The sequence below is a fragment of the Pristis pectinata genome, chromosome 15 (assembly GCF_009764475.1).
Source record: "Pristis pectinata isolate sPriPec2 chromosome 15, sPriPec2.1.pri, whole genome shotgun sequence".
Lineage (NCBI taxonomy): Eukaryota > Metazoa > Chordata > Chondrichthyes > Rhinopristiformes > Pristidae > Pristis > Pristis pectinata.
In genome coordinates this window covers 50,573,158-50,585,258 of record NC_067419.1, presented here as the reverse complement: position 1 = coordinate 50,585,258, position 12,101 = coordinate 50,573,158, and the positions used below count along the sequence as shown (strand labels likewise).

The window sequence follows — 12,101 nt, the reverse complement described above, 5'->3', positions numbered from 1 at the left end:
AATTTATTATAGAGGGATATGTGGTAGGAAGGGCTTTGATAGTCTTAGGCGAAGTTTAAAGGTCGGCACAACATTGTGGGCCAAAGGGCCTGTATTGTGCTGTATTGTTCTATGATTCTATGATATCCACAGATCCCTAAAAGTTGCCTCACAGGTGGATAGGGTAGTTAAGAAAGCTTATTGGGATGTTAGCTTTTATAAGTCAAGGGATCGAGTTTAAGAGCCGCAAGGTAATGATGCAGCTCCATAAAACTCTGGTTTGACCATACTTAGAGTAGTCCAGTTCTGGTCGCCTCATTATAGGAAGGATGTAGAAGCGTTGGAAAGGGTGCAGAGGAGACTTACCAGGATGCTGCCTGGTTTAGAGAGAATGCATTATGAGGAGAGACTAAGAGAGCTAGGGCTTTACTCTTTGGAGAGAAGGAGGATGAGAGGAGACATGATAGAGGTGTACAAAATATTGAGAGGAATAGATAGAGTGGACAGCCAGCGCCTCTTTCCCAGGGCACCAATGCTCAATACAAGAGGGCATGGTTTTAAAGTAACGGTTTGGAAATTCAAGGGAGATATCAGAGGAAGACTTTATACCCAGAGAGTGGTTGTGGCATGGAATGTGCTGCCTGGGGCGGTGGTGGAGGCAGGTACATTGGTCAAATGCAAGAGATTGCTTGATAAGCATATGGAGGAATTTAAAATCGAGGGATATGTGGGAGGAAAGGGTTAGATAGTCTTAGGTGTGATTTGATGGTCGGCACAACATGGTGGGCCGAAAGGCCTGTATTGTGCTGTACTGTTCTATATATGTTCTATAAATATGCCTGCAAATACCCCCGCCAGCTGATCTGCAGAGGATCTGAGGACACGGCCAGGGACACCATCTGAGCCATATGCTTTCCGCTGGTCACTCTCCGCAAGACTGGAAGATGGAAGACTACGCAAGTCCTCAATGTAAGGACGTACTAAAGCACCCTCATTTTGACTTTCCAGAATGCATCACCTCACACTTATCTGTGTGAGGAGTGTACCAGAAGAGCAAAAAGGGGCATTAAATATCTTTGGCAGAGAGATTAAGGAGAATCCAAAGAGATTTTACAAGTATATTAAGAGAAAGAGTAACTTGAGAGAAAATAGGGCCCCTGAAAGCCCAAAATTTTTATGTGGAGCTGCAGGAAATGGGCGAGGTCCATAATGAATGTTTCCCCTCTGCATTACAGCAGAGGAGGTTCTGGATGTCTTCAAGTGTATGAAGGTAGATAAATGTCCAGGGCCTGATCAGCTATATCCAAGAACACTGTGGGAAGCTACAGAAGAAATTGAGGGAGCCCTGGCTGAGATATTTGCATCAGCATTAGCCACAGGTGAGGTGCCAGTAGACTGGAGGTTAGTGAATGTTGTGCCTTTATTTAAGAAGGGTGGCAAAGAAAAGCATGAGAACTATAAAACCAGTAAACCTAACATCTTGGTGTAAGTTACTGGAGGGAATTCTGAGGATTAAGCTATACAAGCATTTATAATATAAAGATTGGGATTGGTTAGGGATAGTCAGCATGGCTTTGTGCGTGGGAGATCATGTTGAGTATTTTGAAGAAGTAATCACGAAGGTCGATGAGGGAAAGGTGGTAGAATTAGTCTATATGGACTTCAGTGAGGCATTTAATAAGGTTCCGCATGGCAGGCTGCTGTGGAAAGTTGGATCACATGGGACCCAGGGAGAGCTAACTAATTGGATACACACTATAGTTGATGGTAGGAAGCAGAGGGTGATAATGGAAGGCTACAAGGATTGGAAGGATTGATGCAAGGGACAGAAGGCAGATGAGGGAAAAATATAATTCTGTGATTCTTTGTCTGTGACTAGAGGTGTGCCCCAGGGGTTGGTGCTGGGCCCATTGATATTTGTCATCTATATTTACGACTTGGATGAGAATATCCAAGGAATAGTTAGTAAGTTTGCAGTTGACACTAACGTGGGTGGTGTCATGGACAGTGGAGAGGAGCATCAAGAATTGCAGCAGGATCTTGATCATCTGGGTCTGTGGGCTGAGGAACGGCAAATGGAATTTAATTCAGAAGTGCAAAGTGTTACATTTGGGAAGGAAAAATCAAGGTAGGACTTTTACATTGAACAAGTGTAAACAACAGCCCTGGGTACTATTGTAGAACATAGGGACCTTGGAGTACAGGTGCATAGTTCCCATAAAGTGTAGTCACGGGTAGACAGGGCAGTGGAGAAGGCTTCTGGCACTATGGCCTTCATCAGTCAGGACATTGAATACAGAAGTTAGGAGGTGGTGTTGCAATTGTACAAGATCTACTTGGAGTATTGTGTTCAGTTTTGGTCACCCTGTTTTTGAAAGGATGTGATTAAACTGGAAAGAGTGCAGAAAAGATTTACGAGGATGTTGCCGGGACTCAAGGGACTGTGGTATAGGGAGAGGTTTGACAGGCTGGGTCTTTAATCCTTGCAATGTAGGAGACTGAGGGGGGACCTCATGGTGGTATATAAAATCATGATGGGCATGGATAGGGTGAGTGGTCTTTTTTCCAGGGTTGAGGAAATCGAAAATTAGAGGACATAGTTTTAATGTTAGAGGTGAAAGGTTTAATAAGAACCTGTGGGGCAACTTTTTTACACAGCATGTGGTAGATATATGGAACCAGCTGCCAGAGGAGGTGGGTGAGGCAGGTACGTCAAATACATTTAAGAAGTATGTGGACAGGTATATGGATGACAAGAGTTTAGAGGGATATGGGCCAAGTGCTGGGAAGTGGGATTAGCTTGAATATACATCTTGGTGGGCATGGACATGTATAGGCTGAAGGGCGTTTTTCCGTGCCATACAAACTCTATGACTCTGATGTCAATAACAAGAGACCGTTGGTTATGGTAATTGCTACAAGGATTGGAAGGATTGATGCAAGGGACAGAAGGCAGATGAGGGAAAAATATAATTCTGTGATGCTGTGCTGTGATGCTTCACAATGCTGTGAATTCTGACTCAATGAGTCTGTCTCCTGCACCTTAGGTGTGCATCCTGGAACTTAGCTACTTGGTGTTAAGACAATGAACACTTGTGTGATTAACAAACCAGCAGGAAATGCCATCCAGCAGGATCACTATCCATCTGTGGTTCAATGTTGATGCAAAATATTTTTTATACAATTTTAGTTAATAGTTTTTATTGTTGATGAATTGTTTCCTGTTGCAGGTTTCATAGCATTACAAAGCAGTTCCTCCGCAAAACCGATGGAGTTGTCCTGATCTACGACATCACAATGGCAGCCAGCTTCAGTGCAGTCCGACACTGGCTGCAGAGTGTGCAGGTTCTATCTACCTTCTTTGTGACGGCATAGATTCTCTCACTTAGTGCTGCATCATGTTGCCAAAGTTAACTTAGTTTGCAAGTTATTGTTTCTTCTTCTTGTGTTGATTATTAGCAACATTTCACTTCAGTAGTCACTATTACTAAGACAAACAATAGTTTTATGATTAAAGGTTGTATAACTAGCAAAGGTTCTTCCTGACAGCTTTGTGCCTGGGACAGTGTTCAGGATTCTTGGGTTGTATGGCAGGTGCCACAGCCACTGTGTTCAGCAAGGGAGTTTTAAATTGTAGAATAGTTGCTTTACTTGCTCAACTGTACAGAGTTTTGACCATGGCTCAAGTGCTATAGTCTCTAGAGTTTAGAAGATTGAAACTTTAAAAATTCTTACAGGCTTGACAGGCACAATACAGGGAGAATAATTCTCCTGGCTGAGGATTCTAGAACCATGGTGTCAGAAGAAAGGTTAGGCTGTGTGGGACAAAGCTGAGAAGAAAGTTCTTCAGTCAAGGATGGTGAATCTTTGGAATTCTCTTCTCCAGAGGGCTGTTGATCCTCAGGTACTGGATATTAAGGAATCAGGGGGTGTGGGTCATCTGGTGTCAGAACCTGTTCAGCCAGTGAGGCTAGGCTAATACAACTGAAAAATGCTGGAAAACTCAACATCCCAGGCAACCTCTGTGGAGAAGTAGTGAAAGTTTCAGGTCAGAGACCACTGGGGCTGGGTGCTAGGAGGTGCGCTGTTTCTGATGTCATGTTCTGTTGCAGGAGGGAGCAGGTCCTGAGGTTTTAATCCTTCTCCTGGCCAATAAGACAGATTTGGAAAGTGAACGTCAAGTTTCTACCGAAGAAGGGCAGCGATTGGCAATGGTTTGTATTTCAAGACTTTTATGAATAACATATTAAAACATTTATAGTTTAATGGTTTTAATTTCTGTGCCAAATGATAAGCCCACAAGGAATGGGAAATCCCTGGATATTTGCACAGAACCAAAATGGTGTCAGAATCACAAAAACTGGCTCAGTGACTTGCTTCTAAGGCAAAGAAGTAGCAATGAAACCGGATGCCATCCACCAGTGCCCATCGCTCATAGTTAGTTCAGTTGAAAATAAAGGGTTCTACCCATTTGGTTTTTCATGGTGGAATCACAAGGATGCCACATTTATCAGATTCTGATATTTACCAGACATTCACTTTATAATCCCAAACCATTAGTAGCATTTAATTCAAAAACTTTTTGCCTTTTGATATCTCTCTCCTCAATCCACAAAATACCTCCCATTTTCAGAGTGCTCTGTGTACATTATCACAGTCCATTGGTGAACATCTTAGAGACATAGAGTTATAGAATTATACAGCATGGAAACAGGCCCTTCGGCCTAACTAGTCCATGCCAACTCATATATCTATCCAAGCTAGCCCTATTTGTCTGTGTTTGGCCCATATCCCTTGAAACCTTTCCTATCCATGTACCTGTCCAAATGTCTTTTAACTGTTGTTATTGTACCTGCCTCTGCAGCTTCCTCTGGCAGCTAGTTCCATATACTCACTACCCTCTATGTAAAATAGTTGCCCCTCAGGTCCCTCCTACCCTGGGAAAAAGACCGACCGTCTACTTTTTCTACACTCCGCATGATTTCGCAAACTTCTATAAGGTCACTCCTCAGTCTCTTGCACTCCAGGAAAAAGTGTCCCTGCCTTTCCAGCTATTCCTTGTAGCTCAAGCTCTTCAGTCCCAGCAAGATCCTTGTGAATACTTCTGCACCCTTTCCAGCATAAGACATCCTTCCTATACCTGGCAAACCAGAACTCTGCACAATACTCCAAGTGTGATCTCACCAACTCCTGTACTTGCTGCCCTAACTGATGAAGGCAAGTGCGTCATATGCCTTCTTCACCACCGATCTACTTGTGTAGCTTCTTCCGGGAACTATGTACCTTTACTCATAGGTCTCTCTGTTCCATAACACTCTTCAGGGCCCTACCAGTCACTGTAAATCCTGCCCTGGTTTAAGTTACCAAAATGCAACACTTCACACTTGTTCAAGTTAAATTCCATCTGCCATTCCTTGGTCCACTTCCCCAGTTGATCTTCTTGTAACCTTAGACAAACTTCTTCACTGTCCACTACACCACCAATTTTGGTGTCATCCACAAGCATACTAACCATGTTAACAACATTATCATCCAAATTGTTAATATAAATGACAAACAACAGAGGACCCAGCATGGATCTCAGCGGCACACCACTGGTCACAGGCCTCCAATATGAAAAACTTCTCTCCATTACCACCTTCTGACTCCTTCCACCAAGCCAATTTTGTATCCACTTGGCTAGATCACCCTGGATCTCATGTGATCCAAATTTCCAGAATAGCCTACCAAGCAGGACATTGTCAAAGGCCTTGCTAAAGTTCATACAGACAACATCTACCACCCTGCTCTCTTCAGCCTTCTTTGTTACATCTTTAAAAAATTCAATCAAATTTGTGGGATACGATTTCCCACACAAAGCCATACTGAAGACCCCTTGCCTTTCCAAATGCTGGTAGATCCTGTCCCTCAGAATCCTCTCCAGTAACTTTCCCACCACTAATGTTAGGTTCACTGGCCTGTAATTCCCTGGCTCAACAATGTAGCCCTTCTTTAATAAAGGCACAACGTTAGCCACCCTCCAGTCTTCCAGAACTTTACCTGTGGCTAATGATGATGCAATATCTCTGCTGGGGCCCCTGCAATTTTTTCTCTGGCTTCCCACAATGTCCTAGGAAACACTTGATCAGGGCCTGTGAATATGAATATGTTCCAATACATCACTATTATTTTCCCTTCATTCCTTAGCATCAATGGCCTTCTCCATAGTAAATACCGATGAGAAATATTCACTTAACTCCTCGCCCACCTTCTGTAGTTCCACACATAGACAACCACATTGATGTTTAAGAGGATCAATTCTTGCCCTAGTTACCCTTTTGCTCTTAATATACTTGCAGAATCCATTAGGTGTCTTCTTTACCTTAACTGCCAAAGCTACCTTTATAAAAATAACAAGGTTGTTGTCATGGGTGACTTCAACTTCCCTAATATTGATTGGAACCTCCTTAGTACAAAAGGTTTAGATGTTAAGTGTGTCCAGGAAGGATTCCTGATACAGTATGTGGACAAGCCAACAAGAGGAGAGGCCATACTGGATCTAGTACTAGGCAATGAACCCGGTCAGGTCACAGACCTCTCGGTGGGCGAGCATTTCTGAGATAGTGACCACAACTCCCTGACCTTTAGCACAGCCATGGTCAACGATAGGAGCAGATGATATGGAAAAGTATTTAATTGGGGGAGGGCTAATTACGATGGTGTAAGGTAGGAACTTGGGAGTGTAAATTGGGAACAGGGAAATGCACAACAGAACTGTGGAGGTAGTTTAGGGAGTACTTGCATGGGCTTCTAGATAGGTTTGTCCCATTGAGGCAGGGTAAAGATGGTATAGTGAAGGAACTATGCTTGACAAGAGAGGTAGAACGTTTAGTCAAGAGGAAGAAGAAAGCATACTTAGGTTCAGGATGCAAAAAACAGACAGAGCTCTCAAGAGTTATAAGGTAGCCAGGAAGGAGCTTATGGGATTTAGGAGAGCTAGAAGAAGATGTGAGGCCTTGGCAAGTAGGATTAAGGAATTAAAGATTAAGGAAAACCCCAACACTTTCTACACATACATGAAGAACAGGGCGTTGACTAGGGTGAGGGTAGGACTGCTCAGGGATAAAGGGGGAAACATGTGCCTGGAAGTGGAGGAGGTAGGGGAGGACCTTAATGAATACATTGCTTCAGTGCTCATCTTAAACAGATGTCCTCTTGTATTGGCCATTGCCGCCCTGGGAGAAAGGTGCTGGCTGTCCACCCATTATCTTATACACCTCTATCAAGTCGCCTCTCATGCCACCTTCTAGCTCCCCTAAGTCCCTTCTTAAGCTCCTTTCTGGCTACAACTCTCAAGAGCCTGTCTGATTTTTGCTTCCTAAACCTTACGTATGCTTCCTTCTTCCCCTTGACTAAATGTTCCACCTCTCTTGTCAACCATGGTCCCTTTACCCCACCATCCTTTCCCTGTCTCCATGAGACAAACCTCTCCAGAACCCCGTGCAAGTGCTCCCAAAACAACCTCCACATTTCTGCTGTGCATTTCCCTGAGAACATCTGTTCCCAATTTACGCTCCCAAGTTCCTGCCTAATACCAGAGACATAAGATATTCTGTAGATGCGGGAATCTGGAGCAACACACACAAGATGCTGGAGGAACTCAGCAGGTCAGGCAGCATCTATGGAGGGAAATAAACAGTCGACGTTTCAAGTCCTGATTAAGGGTCTCGACCCAAAACATCAACTGTTTATCCCATATCTTCTGCTCCTATCCCTGTCCATGGCTACGCTAAAGATCAGGGAGTTGTGGTCACTATCTCTGAAATGCTCGCCCACCAAGAGGTCTGTCACCTGACCAGGTTTATTGCCTAGTACTAGATCCAGTATGGCCTCTCCTCTAGTCAGCCTGTCCACATACTGTGTCAGGAATCCTATCTGGACACACCCAACAAATTCTGCCCCATCTAAACCTTTTGTCCTAAGGAGGTTCCAATCAATATTAGGGAAGTTGAAATCACCCATGACAGCAACCTTGTTAGTTTTGCACCTTTCCAAAATCTGCCTCCCGATCTGCTCCTCAGTGTCCCAGTTGCTATTGGGGGACTTAGAGAATACTCTCAACAGAGTGATTGCTCCCTTCCTATTTCTGACTTCCACCCACACTGATTCAGTAGACTATCATAGAAATATCGAAAAACCTACAGCACAATTCAGGCCCTTCGGCCCACAAATCTGTGCCGAACATATCCCTACCCCAGAAATTACTAGGCTTACCCATAGCCCTCTATTTTTCTCATCTCCATGTACCTATCCAACAGTCTCTTAAAAGACCCTATCGTATCTGCCTCCACCACCTTTGCCAGCAGCCCATTCCATGCACTCATCACTCTCTGAGTAAAAGACTTACCCCTGACATCTCCTGTATACCTACTCCCCAGCACCTTAAACCTATGTCCTCTTGTGGCCACCATTTCAGCCCTGGGGAAAAGCCTCTGACTATCCACCCAATCAATGCTTCCCATCATCTTATACACCTCTATCAGGTTCCCCCTCATCCTCCTTCGCTCCAAGGAGAAAAGGCCGAGTTCCCTCAACCTGCTTTCATAAGGAATGCTCCGCATCCCAGGCAGCATCGTTGTAAATCTCCTCTGCACCCTTTCTATGGCTTCCACATCCTTCCTGTAGTGAGGCGACCAGAACTGAACACAGTACTCCAAGTGGGGTCTGACCAGGGACCTATATAGCTGCAACAATACCTCTTGGCTCCTAAATTCAATTCCATGATTGATGAAGGACAATACCCCATATGCCTTCTTAACCACAGAGTCAACCTGCGCAGCCACTTTGAGCGTCCTATGGACTCGAACCCCACACATTCCTCTGATCCTCCACACTGCCAAGAGTCCTACTATTAAGACTATATTCTGCCATCATATTTGACCTACCAAAATGAACCACTTCACACTTATCTGGGTTGAACTGCATCTGCCACTTCTCAGCCCAACTTTGCATCCTATCTATGTCCCGCTGTAACCTCTGACAGCCCTCTATACTATCCACAACACCTCCAACCTTTGTGTCATTAGCAAACTTACTAACCCATCCCTCCACTTCCTCATCCAGGTCGTTTATAAAAACCACAAAGAGTAAGGGTCCCAGAACAGATCCCTGAGGTACACCACTGGTCACCGACCTCCATGCAGAATACGACCCTTCAACAACCACTCTTTGCCTTCTGTGGGCCAGCCAGTTCTAAGATCCACATTGCAATGTCCCCTTGGATCCCATGCCTCCTTACTTTCTCAATAAGCCTTGCATGGGGTACTTTATCAAATGCTTGCTGAAATCCGTATACACTACATCTACTGCTCTCCCTTCATCGATGTGTTTAGTCACATCCTCAAAAAATTCAATCAGGCTCGTAAGGCAGGACCTGCCCTTGACAAAGCCATGTTGACTATTCCTAATCATACCTCCAGGACATCCTCCCTTTCAGCAGCTGTGATGCTATCCCTGATTAGCAATGCCACTCCTGCCTTCCCCTTTTACCTCCCTCCATCTGCTTTTTGAAATGTCTAAACCCCAGAACATTAAGCAGCCAATCCTGCCTTTGCAACAGCCAAGTCTCTGTCCTGGCTACAATGTCATAATTCCATGTACTGATCCGTGCTCTATGTTCATCACCCTTATTCTTATTACTTCTTGCATTAAAGTAAACACATTTCAACCATCCAACTGACTGCATTTATGCCCTTTCCACTGCCTATCCTTCCTCACAGCCTCTCTGCACATTGCGTCTACCTTCACACCAACTGCTCCATCATCTGACCTAACACTCTTGTTCCCATCCCCCTACCAACCTAGTTTAATGCTGAAAAATTTCAGCAAACAATAGAGACATACAGCATGGGAACTGGCCCTTTGGCCTGACTAGCCCATGACAACTAACATGCCTATCCATGCTAATCCCATTTTCCTGCATTTAGCCTAATACCCTCTATTCCTTTCCTATTCATGTGCCTATCCAAATGCTTCTGAAATGCTGTGGTTGTACCAGCCTCTACCATCTTCTCTGGCAGCTCACTCCATACACCCACCAGCCTCTGTGTGGAAAACCTGCCCCTCAGATCTCCTATGAATATTTCCCCTCTCACCCTAAACCTGGCTTGCCCACAGAAGGCAAAGAGTGGTTGTTGATGGGTCATATTCTGCGTGGAGGTTGGTGATCAGTAGTGTGTCTCAGGGATCTGTTCTGGGACCCTTACTCTTTGTGATTTTTATAAATGACCTGGATGAGGAAGTGGAGGGATGGGTTAGTAAGTTTGCTGATGACACAAAGGTTGGAGGTGTTGTGGATAGTGTGGAGGGCTGTCAGAGGTTACAGCAGGACATAGATAGGATACAAAACTGGTCTGAGAAGTGGCAGATGGAGTTCAACCCAGATAAATGTGACCACTTGTTCATTTTGGTAGGTCAAATATGATGGCAGAGTATAGTATTAATGGTAAGACTCTTGGTAATGTGGAGGATCAGAGGGACCTTGGGGTCCGAGTCCATAGTATGCTCAAAGTAGCTGCACAGGTTGACTCAGTGGTTAAGAGGGCATATGGTGTATTGTGCTTCATCAATCTTGGAATTGAATTTAGGAGCCGAGAGGTATTGTTGCCGCTATATAGGTCCCTAGTCAGACCCCACTTGGAGTACTGTGCTCAGTTCTGCTCACCTCACTACAGGAAGGATGTGGAAGCCATAGAAAGGGTGCAGAAGAGATTTACAAGTATGTTGCCTGGATTGGGGAGCATGCCTTTTGAAAACAGGTTGAGTGAACCTGGCAGAGGATGAGGGGGGGACCTGACAGAGGTGTATAAGATGATGAGAGGCATTGATCGTGTGGATAGTCAGAGGCTTTTTCCCAGGGCTGAAGTGGTTGCCACAAGAGGACACAGGTTTAAGTTGCTGGGGATTAGTTACAGAGGAGATATCAGAGGTAAGTTTTTTACTCAGAGAGTGATAAGTGCATGGAATGGGCTGTCGGCAATGGTGGTGGAGGCAGATACGATAGGGTCTTTGAAGAGACTTTTGGATAGGTACATGGAGCTTAGAAAAATAGAGGGCTATGGATAAACTTAGTAATTTCTAAGGTAGGGACATGTTCGGCACAACTTTGTGGGCTGAAGGGCCTGTATTGTGCTGTAGATTTTCTGTTTCTAAATCTATGTCCTCTAGTCTTAGACACCTTTACCCTTGGAAAAATACTGTGACTATCAACTCTAACTATGTCCCTCATAATATTATAAAACTCTGTCCCAGCCTATCCAATTTCTTCTTGTAACTAAAGCCCTCCATTCCAGGCAACATTCTGGTGAATCTCCTCTGCATTCCTTCTGGTGCTACCACATATTTTCTATAGTGTGTTGACCAGAACTGCACATAATATTCCAAGTATGGCTTAACCAATGTCTTGTACAGCTACAACATGATGTCCCAACTGTTATACTCGACAGCCCTGCCTATGAAGGCAAGCAAGCTGAACACTTCTTCATTACCCCAGCCACCTGTCAATATTTTCAGGGACCATTGAACTTACACCCCAAGTTCATCAACGCTTTGTACATCAACACTTTGTACATCAATGCTTCTAAGGACCCTGCCATTTGCTATACATGTCTGGCCAGTATTAGGTGACCCAAAATGCATTACCTCTCACTTTTCTGGATTAAATTCCATATGTTGCAACTCTGCAACTTTCCAGCTGATCTCTGCCCCTCTGAATCCTTAGGCAACCATTTTCACTATCTACTATTCAGCCAATCTTCATGTCATCAGCAAGCATACTTATCAGACTACAGACATTCATAGAACATAGAACATTACAGTACAGGCCCTTCAGCCCACAATGTTGTGCTGACATTTTATCCTGCTCTAAGATCTATCTAACCCTTCCCTCCCACATAGCCTTCCATTTCTCTATCATTCATGTGTCATTCTTATCCAAGTCATTTATATATAACAAACAACAAAGGTCTCAGCACCAAACCCTGGAGTACATCACTCATTACAGACTCCACCACTACCTTCTGCCTGCTATCACCAAACCAGTTTTGGATTCAGCTGTACAAGACATTGGTGAGACCACACTTGGA

At 44.3% G+C, this 12,101-nt stretch overlaps 1 protein-coding gene across 3 annotated transcripts in view; it reads left to right on the top strand.

The window, feature by feature from the left end:
- The window catches only part of cracr2aa (calcium release activated channel regulator 2Aa), a 120,880-nt gene that overhangs the window by 96,153 nt on the left and 12,626 nt on the right, over nucleotides 1–12,101 (top strand). For all 3 annotated transcript variants that reach the window (XM_052030274.1, XM_052030275.1, XM_052030276.1), the window contains exons 15-16: nucleotides 3,210–3,324; nucleotides 4,092–4,193. In XM_052030274.1, coding sequence (XP_051886234.1) covers nucleotides 3,210–3,324; nucleotides 4,092–4,193 — 217 coding nt within the window. The remainder of the gene's footprint in view (nucleotides 1–3,209; nucleotides 3,325–4,091; nucleotides 4,194–12,101) is intronic.